At 45.1% G+C, this 15903-nt stretch overlaps 1 protein-coding gene across 1 annotated transcript in view; it reads right to left on the reverse strand.

Annotated features, from left to right (window-relative positions):
- Nucleotides 1-15406, reverse strand: part of LPCAT1 (lysophosphatidylcholine acyltransferase 1) — a 44521-nt gene extending 29115 nt beyond the window's left edge. The window contains exon 1 of the mRNA XM_053397220.1: nt 14898-15406. Within this exon, the coding sequence (XP_053253195.1) occupies nt 14898-15065 (168 nt within the window). The 5' untranslated portion in view covers nt 15066-15406. The remainder of the gene's footprint in view (nt 1-14897) is intronic.
- Between the last annotated feature and the right edge of the window lie 497 nt (nt 15407-15903).

Genomic DNA, 15903 nt, shown 5'->3' on the forward strand with positions numbered 1-15903 from the left:
TCTAGTCTGCTCCAATAAGCTTCTGCAAGTTTTTAACAAGCAAAGGCACGCACGGTGATATCCAACGTTAGTCATAGTCCAACAGAAATCTGATATTACAAGCCATTGTAATTTCACCTAATTGCATCCTAAGCTCAAACACAACACAGATGAACTAATGCTTCATTGACCTGGAAAGCTATTTGTCTGCTATCCAGGAAGAAGCCTGAATTTGTTTCTAGCTGAGTAAAAGATTGACAATTTGAGAACACATACGGCAGTAACCCACTATGAACGATCTTAATGAAACGCGGCATGAACATGGCATCTTTTAAAACTCTGTTATATAATTAATACAAATAGAAAAGCACTGGCTTTTTTCCCATTACAATTCAGTTACCCTTCCTGTCTCTGTCCGTCCCCATATTATTTACATCACAATACTTGGAACAACATGTAGTAAAGAGATTGTAAACTATTTTTGGCAGTGGAAAAAAGACTGTATGATGCAGTCAGACCAAAAAAGTGAGCTTTAATATCATTTCCACTGATTTCTGCCTATAGATCTGTAGGATTATGCTCTCTGTAGCTATGCCACACAAGTAACAACTGCTGAGCTGCAGCCTGGTCAAGTTTTTAAGTAAACAGAATTTTAAAAAGAGAAATAGCTGTATGGAATGAGGAAATGAAAGAAAAGCCACCTCTTGCATTGTGACACATCATGTAATATATGTACTGAGAAACAGCTGTTACATCACTGCCTATGTATCAGAATATGAGGACACCAAGCAACTCACAAGTATATCTTGAAGAGGGTGAAGACTACCAGAAGTATGGACTCTGACAGACCAAACCAGACTGTGTCTGGGCAAAAGGATAAATGCACAGACCCAGACACAAATCAGACACTTCATAAAACCATAGAGTTGGTAGGGACCCTGTGGGTCATCTAGTCCAGCCCCCTGCAATGCAGGAATCTCAACTAAAGCATCCATGAAACATGGCCATCCAATCTCTGCTTAAAAGCCTCCAAGGAAGGAGAGTCAACCACCTCCCAAGGGCATCTGTTCCATATGAAATGTTAATACTCAATAACCAATGGAGGAAACCAATACCATACTCCAAACCTGGCTGGAGAGCAGTGCGCTGATGCTGGCCTGGGGAGAAGGCAGGCAAATTGGTGTTCCAGTCTGGATTGTGCATGTTGCCATCTAGTGACTGCAAGATGGAGCAGCTTGGGGGGGGGGGCTTCTGAGCACCAGCAGCTTTCTTCTGTGCAAACCCGGTACTCTGTTAGTGCCCATTAACAGTTTAAGATTATCAAATGTCCCACAGGCCCTAATGAGTTTGTGGCTCCTCTCTTAGGGGGTAGTTACAGACAATGAATTGTGCTGTGTGCTATGGATGGCAGCTGGAAGCATACAGGTACGTGTAGCCGTAAATATGGTATAAGATTGTGTTTGTGTGCTTATAGAACTAGATTATGATGTCATCACTGACGCAATTCAGGTATCAGAGAGGCAACTGAGGTCAGGAACTAAGGAAAGACTGTTCTAATTCAGCAATAAGTATACCATGGGGCAACACTGAAGCAAGACCACTAACTTGAAGGTGCGGACTACCTGCAACTGTGAAACAAAGCAATTAAGCTCAGTAGCTAGATACGCCACCGCTTAGTGTTTCTGATGGTTTATAGCCCAACTTTGTGTGGAAAATGTGTGTTTGGGACTTCTACATATATCTGTGGTGGCCAGAATGGCGTTTCTGGACTGCAGTTCCTCCAGCAAGTCTGTGGTGTCTTGCAATAACTAGGAACAGTGGTAAAAGGCTGAGCACAGAACTGTACACTCCAGTCGTAAGACTGTTAATACCCAAGACAATAGGCCATTAAAGAACAAACAGAAGAAGATTGCTGGCTGAGGCTCCTGGCACGCATCAAACTATTTTTGTAGCATATTCAGCTGAATGGCTTTACATATGTAGTTGCATAATGATAGCACAATTAATTTTAATATTAACTTCTTCCGATTCAAGGCTGCAAGCTTAGACAAAGTGACAGAAATGCAGTCAACTGTTTTTGAGGCTGCAAGCACACCAAGTACCGTATTTTTTGCTCTATAAGACTCACTTTTTCCCTCCTAAAAAGTAAAGGGACATGTGTGTGCGTCTTATGGAGCGAATGCAGGCTGCACAGCTATTGCTGAAGCCAGAACAGCAAGAGGGATCACTGTGCAGCGATCCCTCTTGCTCTTCTGGTTTCTGAGATTCAAAATATTTTTTTTCTTGTTTTCCTCCTCCAAAAACTAGGTGCGTCTTATGGTCTGGTGCGTCTTATAGCGCGAAAAATACGGTGTATATATCTAAAGAACATTTGAAGCACATTCTTTCCCTCAAATAATTCTAGGTATTATAGCTTACTCCTCACAGCTACAAATTCCCAGCAACTCCTAGCAAACTACAGTCCAGAATTTGGGGGAGAGAGAGAGAGAGAGAGAGAGAGAGAGAAGTGCTTCAAAGGAATATTGTGTATGCGGCCTTATTCTCTTACAACAGAGGGCACAACATTCATTCACTTGCATTGTTGTTGGCTCTCTGCAATAGGAGAAGAGGTAGCGCACAAGAGAAATGGACTGGTGGATAGATGTAAAGAAATTCACACAGACCAGTTCCCAGATACTAAAAGCCACAGGTGAAGCACCTTACCAATAATGACATGGTATGTATGTTTACAAACACATTCAACAAGAAAGCAGTTGCAGCTGCAAAGGATTAAACTTTACAATTAAGGACCTTGATATGAACTGCCTCGGCAACAAATATGTACTCGGTTCAACACAAGATTGCATTAAAGAAACATCACACTAACAGTGCAATCCTAACCACATCTATTCCAGTCTAAGTCCGATTTAATTCAATGGGGCTTACTCTTAGATAAGTGAGGTCAGGACTGCAGCCTTATTCAGATACGCAAGAAAGAATTTAGATTATGAGATACTGATCATTAACAAGAATTATCTGACCAAGCTTTCAGAACTGATTTGGGCTTCAGAATTATGTTACCTGAAACGAACAAGGTCAAGGAATCTGTTAACAAACTCCGTTCGTTTCAATATTTATGCCAGAGAACTACCCGAAGGATCAGTTTGCCTGACTGATTAAGTGGCATTAAAATGCTATCTCAGTCGAACAACAGACAAAACCAGCTATCAAAAGGATGAGGGCATGTAAGCTCTCGCAGGTTAAAACAGAAACGCCAAACAATTCTACTTTTTCCATGCACACTGTCAAAAACCACATCATATAATACAACAAAAAATAGAATTTGTATAGAGTATATTCTGTAGAAAAGTAACATGGCATGCTGAAGTTATTTATAGCAGCAATAGAAAGTTGTGAAAAATAGGATTACATCCAGTTGCTTGGAACCAGAAAAATAAATCAACCATCTTCACTCTGAAGCAGTAAGTATGTTCTTTAAGATATATGGGACCTGCAGAGAACCTTTAGAACTATCAGCAATATGCCTCAGCTGCTGTATCTAATACTGCGACACAAACCTTTGATTTTCACACTAGAAAACTAAGCCTTTCACCAAAAGTACAGCTTTCTTTCAGTACAATGAACGAAATTCCCTAAATGATGAATACATTTCTTCACAACTTTTGTTTAAAACCACTTAAGTTGTCTAACGGCCTAAATCTTCCTAGATAGCTATGATGCAGTAAAAAACAGCTTTTTACCAATAATTCCTGCTAATGGAAGAAATACTAGAGGTCCTTATTAAGTAGGATTTAATGTCAATGCTTTATTCTGTTAAAAGGCTTTGCACTAGCCCTAACTTTCTGTTGTCACCCCCCCAAAAAAGTTTATATTTTTACTTTCTGTCCTTGCCAAGCATTCTTCTGACTGGAGAAATTATTGCTTGTAGGCCATGGGTTATATTCAGGGAGACTTCCTTCTTTACAATTTAAAGTCAGGCGAATGCTCCTACAAAACACTCCCACATTTAATACGTAAACAAGTAAAGATTTACACACATGTATGCTAGACCTGCTCTCAGATTCTCAGCATATTATACACATCTATTAACCCTGATCACATTATGTTTTGAGACATGGAATAAACTTCCTGAGTGCAGATTTTAAATAGTGTATTGCGAAGCAATTCAAAAACAAGAAGTCACCATGCCGCTATTAAAACTGGCAGGGACATTAGATACACTTAGAGACTGCAAAATACTTAACAGTCTCTTATTTTAAAAGTGATCTGAGTGATTGCTTCTGCAGCAATAAATGGGTCTTCCTGGAGTAAAATATAACAGAGCTGGAAATCATTTAAGCATTTAAAACTGAAGGTATAGAAATTATGTTCACCCCCCCTTTTTTTACCTTTAAAAAACCCAGGCTCATAAAAACTGCACACTTAAACAAAATAGTCCTAAACAGAATCCTACGTTGCAACAGTTTGAGGAGCACATTGTGAAGGAGCAAGTCATGTAGACCTATCCAGCTTCCCTTGAACTAAGATGGGTTGCCTTTGCTACAGTTGACATAGGATTGTGCAGTTACGACTATGTGCTGAAGGCCATTATGGCGTGCTTTTAGAATTTCCCGCAAGAAACTATTAGTATCCTACCCTGTGCCTGAATGAGAATGCGTCAGGAGAGGCCCAGCTCACTGAACCTTTCGTGATGGCTTCCTGAGCTACTGTTTTGCTAGAAACCAATGGGAGGAATCATGAAGAGCACCTTTTCCCTTTCCCTTCTTACCTCATTCAAGCAAGCTTTTCTCCCCTTGGACAAGACTTTTGCACCGCTCAACAGGGGTCCTTTCAAAGCACAGCCATCCAATAATGGCTAAGAGCAAGGTTGACTGTGCAGGAAGGTGCCAACACCCCTTGGCTCTGTGCGCTTGATCCTCTATGATGCTACTATAGAAGAGGATGCATGTGTTCTTACATTGTCTGGACAGACACTGTTGGAAACAGATGCTAGAGTAGATTAAATTTTGTTGAGCAGGGCTCTTCTTAAATGTTGAAACCAAGGCCATAACCTAGATTGGATCTACTGAGACCATGCAGAAGGCAGGGGTAAGAAATGTTATTTGTGCTTTTGACACTGAAGGAAATTGGCCATATCCTGTTTCCTGCTTGGCAAAGCCCATCTTATGAGGGAGGAACCAGAGAATGAAACATTTTATTATGACCCTGCCCATAAAGTCAGGTTTTCAGAGAAGTCAGCAACGGTACCTTACAAAATAGGAAATATTGAACGTTGTACCTTTAATCTCATCCAAAAACAGAAATAGAACCAATTCAAATGATCAGAGGCCAATTGAGCTAACTTTGGTAGTATGCAAGGCCCTGGAATAGATATCAGAGAAAAGATTAATTAATGATGTGGCAGGAAATTGCAAACAGACTGTACTGCGGCATGGGTTCATCACATGTAGAAGGTGCCAAGACTAATTGGATAACTTTGAAAATGGCAGCTGGCTCTCTGGGCAAAATAAACGCCAGATTAATCAGTTTAGGATTCAAATACTTCATGATAAAAATTATTACCTGCACTGGGAAGAGATATTCATCACTACTAGTAAAAAGGGAAAACTGAAGAGAAGTAGGCAGAACACCAACATACTTTGATCTTGTTTTACATGCACCAATAAGTGCCAATTGAGTGTGCCTCTGAGAAGAAAATATATGGGGAAACTGAGTTCTTTACATCTGAGAATGATCTGAGAACTGGGAAATAGAGACATATTGCATTGCACTGGCTGCCATTACATTGCTGAGCTAAGTTCAAGATATTACTGTTAGGTTTTAAATGACCTAGAACCAGGTTACCTGAAGAACCACTTTGTTCCTTATACACTGGCCAGATCACTGATCACCCAGAGAAACCCTCCTAACTGCTCCACAGTTATCATAGAATTGTTTGGTTTCTATGCAAACTAAGGCTTTTAGCCAGGCAGCCCCAACCTGCGGTCCTCCAGATGTTTTGGCCTACAACTCCCATGCTCCCTAGCTAACAGGACCAGTGGTCAGGGATGATGGGAATCGTAGTTCAAAACATCTGAAGGGCTGAAGGTTGGGGATGCCTGCTTTTAGCATAGTGGCACTCGTACTTTGAAACACTGCTTCTAATGAATTAAGAAATAATTTTGACATTTTGTTGCCTGCTGAAAAGGTTTCTGTTTCAACAAGTATTTTCAGATCATTAATTTGATCCAGCCTTAATCATTTCTTCTGGATTTTGTAATGTTTTAATGCTTCTATTGAACACCACCACGGTCATTTTATGATTTGGCAGTAGAGAAACAAATATATTTCTCTCTCAATTTACATGCATCTATGAACTCCTATGTCAATTTTGAACCTGGGAATATGTATGGGAATCTAAGAAACTGCAATGGGCACCACAAGATACCCATTTAACAGGAAACAACTGGGTGAAACTCAGACCCCCAAAACAGGCAACACATCTACACTCCAAGAACACACAAAATACTGTCAAAAAAGGGCAAGTGAGCCACTCTCCCCCACAAAAAAACCAGGCAAAGTGTCTTCCAAACAAACAAAAGAAAAAGCAGCTGAAATGCATTCCCTCTCAAAAGATAAAGTAGGCAAATCCACAAAAAAGGAAAGAAGAAGAAAATAACAATGCCTACAACTGCCACAAAATGAACAAAAATGGAAGCAAGGCATCCCAACATGGGGCATTCTGGAAGAAAAGAAGTTAAGAGGATGGATGCGGATGAACGCCTGCACTTTCTTTTCCAGCTAGCTCAGCAGCACCCATGGTAAAAGAAACCTGGAAAACTCATTTTATAAGAATGGGGAGGGGCAGTAGGTCTTGGCCAAGGGGCATATCTGAGGGCACCATGGTGCTTAGAGGCACCCCATTACAGATCTAAGGAGCATGTTAAAAAAAACTACCTGATTTTTTGGGGGGTGGGTGGTCTCATGAACTGGTTTAGTTGGCCATAAGAAGGAACAAGTGGAACTTGCAACAAAGTGCTGCAATGTATTGCTGCCATCCGTCTGTCTCAGAGACAATGGAGTGCTCCTCTGCGGGTGAAGTCAAACCACTGAGTTAGCAGCACTTAAGTGACCTACTTGGGGCACAAGCCTAGACAGTATGTATGGAGGTCCTGGGCTGCCCAGATGACAAGACTCAGCCTCGCTGGTGTGGTGCAAAGGAAAGCAGAGCAATACATTTGGTATAAGACTCCACTCCAGATTTGTGTAGGGTTTGCTCCTTACCCCCTTCATCTCCCAAAGATGTCCCACAAGGCAGCAGAGGTTTAGGATCAGAGGTTTCCTTCTTGTAGATGGGCTACCTTCCCAGGCTGACAAGCCCCATCTACCCTTCACTTCCCTCTGCATGTGCAGAAACTGCCTTCTTGACCACTGGACCCACTACTGGTCTTACCCGCTTAATCTGCCAGAGCTTGTCTTCCTATGCAGGGAAGTCCCTAACTCAATGAGGGTTTGAGATCCATCAGCTGCCCTCACCTGGTTTAGCTGGCCAGTCAAAGCTGTTCCCATGGTGTGGCCGCTGTCGCATGCTGACAGCTTCCAGGAGCCACAGGTGAGAGACTAGTGCAGGGTGGGGAACAAAGCTGGACAAACCACCCCAGAAGGAGCACGACGTGTCCCCCACCAGAGGCACTACCCTTCCATATACCTCTGCAATGTAACATGCAATGTATTCTCACCTCCCACCTGTTAAGGGACGCAGGCAGCCACAACCTCTTCTTGCAGGCAGCCCTTTCTTAGTTTTTAATTTCCATTTTATTTATTTAGAAAATTTATGAAGTGCATGTTCAGCCAAAGTGTGAATCCTGAGTGCTGTACATAAAAATCAAGTTATCAATACAAAAGGCAAAATATAACAAAATCTGAGACATAGTATCTGCTTATTGGGCTTATGGTGGGTGGAGGGTTGCCCCATACTCTGCTGTTTCAAAATTTTGCTTTGTTTGTTGTTATTTCTTGATACTTTCTGGTCCCTCTAATACTTTCCTTTTGTTTCTCAGCGTCCCTCTGTTGGCTCCATTTTGTCAGCACTCAGCAGCTGAACACACTATTTGAGGGAGCGACTATTGTGATACGAAAATCTCTTTTTTAGAAATCATAACCCACATAAATAACTTAACAAATACTCTACCAAGCACAAGTTTTAGGATCCATTATATTCAGTTTTTTCAGAAATATGGAAGATTAGTGGCTGAAGTTTTACAATAAGGGTGAGCGGATTTCAGTAATGTGTGATTTGTTTTTTCCCCTGCACTAGACTCCACACTGTCCACTAATGCATTCTAAATTTACAAATCAAGGCAGCCTGCTTGGGATCTCTTATTAGCTAAGGCATAATGAATCATGTTCGATGAGAAGGAGTAGAGTCTTGCTTAAGCACACAGGGTGACCCTAGATCTAGCTATCTAGCATTCTTTGCAAGAATTCCAGAAATCAACAGGTACCAGTTAGTGCACCAGAAGGTTGTGAGCATTGCCAACCATTATGTGTATAAAGGTAAAGGGACCCCTGACCATTAGGTCCAGTCGTGACAGACTCTGGGGTTGCGGCGCTCATCTCGCTTTATTGGCCGAGGGAGCCGGCGTACAGCTTCCGGGTCATGTGGCCACCATGACTAAGCTGCTTCTGGAGAACCAGAGCAGCGCACGGAAACGCCGTTTACCTTCCCGCCGGAGCGGTCCCTATTTATCTACTTGCACTTTGACGTGCTTTTGAACTGCTAGGTTGGCAGGAGCAGGGACTGAGCAATGGGAGCTCACCCCGTAGCCAGGATTCGAACCGCCGACCTTCTGATCGGCAAGTCCTAGGCTCTGTGGTTTAACCCACAGCGCCACCCGCGTCCCCATTATGTGTATAGGTGTATAGGGTGCAGCAATGAAGCTAAGATGGAAACTTCCAAGTACACTCCACCTAAAATTAAGGAGGTCAACTATCCCACTATAATGTATAGGTTTTAGGAATACTCAACTGTTGCTGGATAATGCCCCATAAGCAATGCCAATGTGCATTTGGAAGTTAGTAATGATTACTTTTCCTGTCTGCTGAGGATTCATCAGCTGGAAACCACAGATTCTCATCTGGTACTTGGGTCTTGGTCACAAGATGACTATGAACCAAAGTGATTCAGCCATGGGAACACAAATAGATCTTTGAAGATGAATAAGATTTGGCAAATGTAGTACAGAAATCTGAGATAGCCATCCATCTGATGCATTCTTATTACACCAACACAAAGAAGGTTCAGATCTAGGCTAGTTGCACTGACCATACTTCTTAACCTGAGTTCAATCTACAGTAACTTTCTCTATGCCTTGGCCACTAGCTTCCATCAATGAACCTGTGTCCAGCTCCACCTCAACCTCTCTCTTCTATACCCTCGCCAAGCCATGGTAGGATTTGGCTGGTGGTAGCTATTAGGTAAGGAGAGACCATGTTTGAATTTGATCAAACCTTGACTTAATAAGCAAATGTGTGCACAACCTTTGTGCACTTTGAATGAGTGTGGGAGAAGTCAACCATAGCTTACATTGAACTAGGAAACTGGTTAATAGCTTCCAAGGAAGTCAGAATGTAAAAACATGGTTTAAAGTTGTCTTCTAGACCCTGGATTCTCCACTCATGGTTTGCTTGAGAGGAACAAACCATGAATGCTAGTCTGTATGTAATGCTAAACCAGCTTCCCAGCTCTAGAAACTGAACGGCCAAGTGGGCTTGACTGAGCAACATGCACCAGTACACTGCTTGTTTCAGACTATGGCAGCTGCAAGAAAACTGGCCCCACGTTTGTTTGTTTGTTTGTTTGTGTGCGTGCACATATACAAAACATACATTCCCAGATAATATAAACACTTTGCGGAGTGGTACATAAATGTGCTTTAATATCAATGATGCACTGCTCCATTACCTCCTGAGACAGACGGATGCCAACCAAAATCTATTAACCATTTAGTATGCATTTAGTAACCATTAACCATTTTTAACCATTTATTAACCATTTAGTAACCATTAACCATTTAGTAACCATTGCAACTCCATGTGGTTTAGAAACCACATGGAGTTGCAATGGGAAACCTGGTTTAAACCATGCTTCTTCTTAGTGATTTATATCAATGCATCCTGCCTCTATAGATATTCTGAGAATTCCTGTTCTACAAACAGGAAATCAATTCAGTTGAAGACAGGGTGGTTTAAAAAACATTATACACAGTAAACAATAGTTGGCAAAACACATCATTCTTAAACATTGGTTAGGCAACTGGGAAGGGGGCAGAAGATAGGATCCTGATTTCCACGTGTGTCCCCCCCCATTACAGTGGTCTCATCATTGCATGAAATTTGGGAGAGTGCCCCTAACCCAGAAGAGCAGCTTTTCAGGCGACTCAGAAGGCTACAGTAGGGGTGGAGACGGGAGAAGGCACTGCTATATGAGTAGAGTTCTGCTTACACTTCTCTAGCAAGGATTACGGTGTAAAACAGAAAATATAGTGGTTCTGTAAGAAAATATAGTGGTTCTGGAAAAGACCCTGATGTTGGGAAAGATTGAGGGCACAAGGAGAAGGGGACGACAGAGGATGAGATGGTTGGACAGTGTTCTCGAAGCTAAAAACATGAGTCTGACCAAACTGCGGGAGGCAGTGGAAGACAGGAGTGCCTGGCGTGCTCTGGTCCATGGGGTCACGAAGAGTCGGACACGACTAAACGACTAAACAACAACAACATAAGAACATAAGAACAGCCTGTTGGATCAGGTCATGGCAACTTGTTTTCAAGGTGGCCTACCGGATGCCTGTCGGAAACCAAAACTGGGGCATTGACAGAGGTCCATAAGTTTTTACCTGGCTTATTAGCCAGATATTTTTGTTGCTGCTTGCACCCATAGCCCAGCCCTCCAGCACATGGGGGGGGGGAGGAGGCTTCATTCATTTATGTTGTGACTTAGTCTGCTAATCGCCATCCTCTTCTTGCCCTAGTCTAGGAGTGACTAATCTCTGGCGTTCCAGATGTTGCAGAACTACAATTCCCGCTATCCCTGACCATGCAAGCTGGTTGGAGCTGATGGGAGCCTGAGCCTAGCAATATATGGAGGGACACACGTTAGTCACCCCTTTCCTAGCCCACATGAGAAGTTGTCAGAGCAACTGCCAGAGCATTCCTACTGGCGACAACCCTTTAAATTTCACGTGTAATTCTTGCTGCCTTCCAGCAGAATTAGAAAAGGGCACACAGAAAGATAAGATTTTGTATCGTTCAAGCAAGCTTTTTTCCCCAAAAACAAACACACAAATCAATGGGAAAAAGCACTAATGAAAGAAGTATAGCCAAGAATCAAGGAAAATGTGAATAGAGGGCTATTGCTCAAGTTTTCTCCATCCGACAATAAACTAAGGAAGACTTAAAGAAATTTAAATCAGGTTAAGATGGGGGGAAGTTACATTTTCATGCAATACAATGTTAGCGTACAAAATTCACTGCCACAAGAGATAAAAAAATAGTCTATATAGTGCTTTCCAGGTGTCATTCATGGTTATTTCCAAAAAAAGTGGTTGCGCTGTGTGTGTGTGTTCAAAACATAGTTAGACGTGATTATGAAAGATGCCTGGTGCAACATACTACCAAAGTTTAAAAGTGCATCCTCTGGTCAGAGGAAGGCAAATGCCAGAAGCTACGAATGAAGTGATACTGGACAATTCTTTCCTCTCCGTATTCACTTCTGCACTACTATTTTTCATCATTCATCTGGAAGTGTGCGAAACAGTGCCTAAGAAAAAGTACTAGGTTGCAGGAAAGTTTGCATAGTATAACTGTATGGACTTTGCTGTTCTTTCTGCAAGTGGAGTATGGGTCAAAACAGCAGTCACAACTGGCTTGCAGAAAGTAGGAATCAGTGTGCATAGCACAAACATTGATTAGAAGAGGGTTGAGGAACCCCATGCCAACAAGTCCTTGAGATGGCTAGCAGCTGAGAGGACTGCCAGAATATTGGTCCCATGAGGTGAGAAAAAGTAAGTTTGGGTGCTATCCTTATGGTGCAATTATTTTCAGCACTGGTATTCTACTATTGTTCTGTCACAGTAGAAAACCATAACTTCTCCTGTGCTCATTTTGCACATTCTCTGAACATCTAGTGCTAGGTATTATGGACAGAAGACTAGAATCTAAACAAGGCCAATTTGTTCCAATGTAACAAAAACTTTTAAGATCAGATATGACTATGATTTATGGTGGCTAGATATCATATTTCATTTTAAAGCCATATATGGCCCAGGGAAGATTCTGATATGGGCACCTCAATAAAGCGAGGAGAATTTATCAAACCTCATGTCTCTGTTCTTGGACAGTGCAGGAAAATTAAGGGCACTAAAGTGAGGCTGGGGCTGGACACTAATACAGTCCCTATTACAAACAACAACAACACTATTTATACCCTGCCCATCTGGCTGGGTTTCCCCGGCCACTCAGGGCGGCTCCCAACAGAGGACTAAAAACAGAATAAAACTTCAAACATTAAAAACTTCCCTGAACTGCCTTCAGGTGTCTTCTAAAAGTCAGATAGTTGTTTATTTCCTTGACACAAATGAGAAGACATGAGATGGTCTTTCTCATCATACAAACAAGGAACAGGAGGTGTGAAGAACACTAAAGGTAAAGGTAAAGGTACCCCTGCCCGTACGGGCCAGTCTTGCCAGACTCTGGGGTTGTGCGCTCATCTCACTCTATAGGCCGGGAGCCAGCGCTGTCCGCAGACACTTCCGGGTCACGTGGCCAGTGTGACAAAGCTGCATCTGGCGAGCCAGCGCAGCACACGGAACGCCGTTTACCTTCCCGCTGGTAAGCGGTCCCCATTTATCTACTTGCAACCCGAAGGTGCTTTCGAACTGCTAGGTTGGCAGGCGCTGGGACCGAACGACGGGAGCGCACCCCGCCGCGGGGATTCGAACTGCCGACCTTTCGATCGGTAAGTCCTAGGCACTGAGGCTTTAACCCACAGCGCCACCCGTGTCCTGTGAAGAACACTAGAGCCCCGCTTTTGTCCCAACTCCAGGATTGCTTTTGGACTACTTTGCGATTCTAAGCATGCTTACAAATCAGCTGTGCTGAAAATGAATGAGCCTTATTTCTGAGAACCTTGGTTAGGAGTGGGCTTTAGCAGGCTTCAGCAATTCCCACTTGCCACATTCACTATGACAAAGCATGGTGATGTCCTGTGAGACTGTGAGTAGCCAGTCTTCCTCCCAAGGCGTAAAGTTGCAAAGGTGGGCGACTGTCTTAGTAACTGCATGTCAATCCCTGCCCCACCTCTTCAGCTCCAAAGGTTGGAGGGAGTCTGGGGCTTGTTTGGCAACAGCTGCATTGCCCAAGATGCCTGAATTGCCTAGCCACACAGGCAAACTTCCCAAATCTGTCTTTCCCACTCCAGACCAATTAAGGCAGACAAGGAAGGGTTGGATGCCACTGGAAGAAAGCACTCTGAGTAGCACAAGAAGTAGCCACAATCTAAGGCACTTCCTACCAGATCTTCCTTGGGAAAAGGCCATGGGAGGCCATGGGAAGCACTTGCCTATAGAGGGGGCAGAGGTGTACCCAGGGGTTGGCGAAACCGGTCCCCCTGGGACCCAGGCCCAGGGGGGCTGCAGAAATCACCTGCCACGCTACAGAGCGTACAATGTGCAGTACAGTGGTACCTCGGGTTACATATGCTTCAGCTTACTTACACTTCAGGTTACAGACTCCACTAACCCAGAAACAGTACCTCGGGTTAAGAACTTTGCTTCAGGATGATAACAGAAATCATGCAGCGGCAGCGTGGCAGCAGGCCCCATTAGCTAAAGTGGTGCTTCAGGTTAAGAACAGTTAAGAACGGACCTCTGGAAAGAATTAAGTACGTAACCAGAGGTACCACTATATATGTTTGTGGTGATGTACCGCTGCTGTCATGGCATCATTGAACACAGAAGCTTCCCATCTTTCTCACACAAAGGCGTGCAAATTTTTTATCATCCTTCCTCCTCGCCTCGCCGCCCTCACTCCGGACGCTTGGAGTAGTTGTAAAACGTAGTAATTTCTAATACGGCTATTGCGGTAAAGTGACCCTCCCATATGTGTGTGCCAATACAGCTCCTTGCCAAGGGGCACTACCTACAGCGGCGGACCTTGGCGCCTCAAATATCAGTGATGCCCCGTGTGATACCATAATCCGACGCACGCCTCTTGTGTTGGACTTCATAGTTGTGGCAACTGCTGTGGCGCCTCACAAGCTCTGCTGTCCAGTGCGACTGAACCAGTCTCGTTTCCCTAGATCCACCCTTGCTATGTATGCCTGAGAGAGTCGAGGGCGCCAGTTTACTGCAATCTTTTGGCTCTGCCAGGGAGGCCAGGCCAAAAAATAAAAATAAAAAAAATCAGGCCTCGGGGCTTCAGGCACCTGTTGTACTGAGAAGCATCAGGAAGATGGCAAGAGGCTGAAAGAAAGCGGAGGGGTGAAGGAAAGGCCTGGTGATGGAGAGGAGGAGGAGGACTTCAAGACCATCTGCGTTAGCGGTTAGGAGACTAGAATTGGTGCGATTTGGTTGCAGCGCCGCGCGCAAAAGCGCGAGCCCCTCATTCCTTCCCCTCCGCCGGGCGCGCAACTCGGCGTCTCCACGCGTTGTGCAATGCTACCCCCCCCCCTCCGTGTCGCGCACACACGAGCGGGTCTTGCCTCGCGGGCGCGCGCGGGAGAAGATATACACACACACATGCTTTATTGGGGGGGGGTGGAGAGGAAGAACCGCGCGCGCGCACTCCCCTATCTATGTCTCCGGGCGGCGGTTTCCTTCGCCCCTTTCGCCTCCAGACAAGAAGACATGCCCCGCTTAGCGCGCGCGCGCACACACACCCACCTTGGCTTTCTGCAGGGCGCTGAAGCGCAGGTGGTGCGCGAAGGGGCTCCGCACCGGCGGAGGGGCCGGCCCGGGCGGCTGCTGCTGTGGCTGCTTCTCCTCCTCCCCGCCGCCGCCTCCTCCGTTGCCTCCGCCCGGGGCGCAGCACCCCCGGCCCTTCAGCCTCATGGTTGAGGGATGCGAATGGAGGAAAAGCCGAGCGAGAAAATGGGCGCGCTGGGTCAGGAGAGGGAGGGAGGGGATAACGGAGAGATGAGGAGGAAGGAAGGGATGAGGGGAAGCTGAGGGAAATTCCTCTCCTCGGAAGCAAGGAGCCGGGAGCGAGAGGTAGGCAATTTCGGCGCTGCGGTTAATCAACTAGGCCGAGCCGGGCCGGGGCTGGCGAGGGTGTCGGAGCAGCGCTCGGCCTCTGGGTCTCCCTGAGCCGGCAGGGAGGGAAGGAGGCGGATGCGCGGCTGTGTCAGACGCTGCTGCTGTTGCCGCTGCCGCGCCGAGCTCCCGGCTTCAGCCCCGCCCTCCGGAGCGCGCATGCGTCCTGGGCGCAGTGATGGGGGCGGAGGGCGGGAAGCCCCCGGCGCCGCCGCTTGGAGACTCTGAGGGACGCGGGGGCGCGGGAAGGCAAGGCCACGGCGGGGCCCAGTGGGCTGCTGTGAGGCGACCTCTGGGCGCTCGGTTTCCCTCTCCCCCAGGAAGGCCACCTGCTTGGAATACTGTAACCCCAACAAACTTGGCATTTATGACCTTTGTTAGGATTGCGAGCAGGAGTCAGTGAACTTGTGAACCTTGGAGAGCGATGCTTCACCCACTCTCTCTTTCTCTGTGTCGATTTCGCCCAAACCTTGGCTTCTCCTTGCAAAGGGATGGGACTCAGTGGAATTAGAATGAAAATGGTGGTCAAAACAGCAACTGGTGGCCAAAACAGAAAATAGGCCCTGCAGTTTGCTCACAATCCAGAGCTAGTTACCTACAAGTAAATTAGGTAAAGGTAAGGAGACTCTGGAGAGTC

Source organism: Podarcis raffonei, chromosome 7 (genome assembly GCF_027172205.1).
Source record: "Podarcis raffonei isolate rPodRaf1 chromosome 7, rPodRaf1.pri, whole genome shotgun sequence".
NCBI lineage: Eukaryota > Metazoa > Chordata > Lepidosauria > Squamata > Lacertidae > Podarcis > Podarcis raffonei.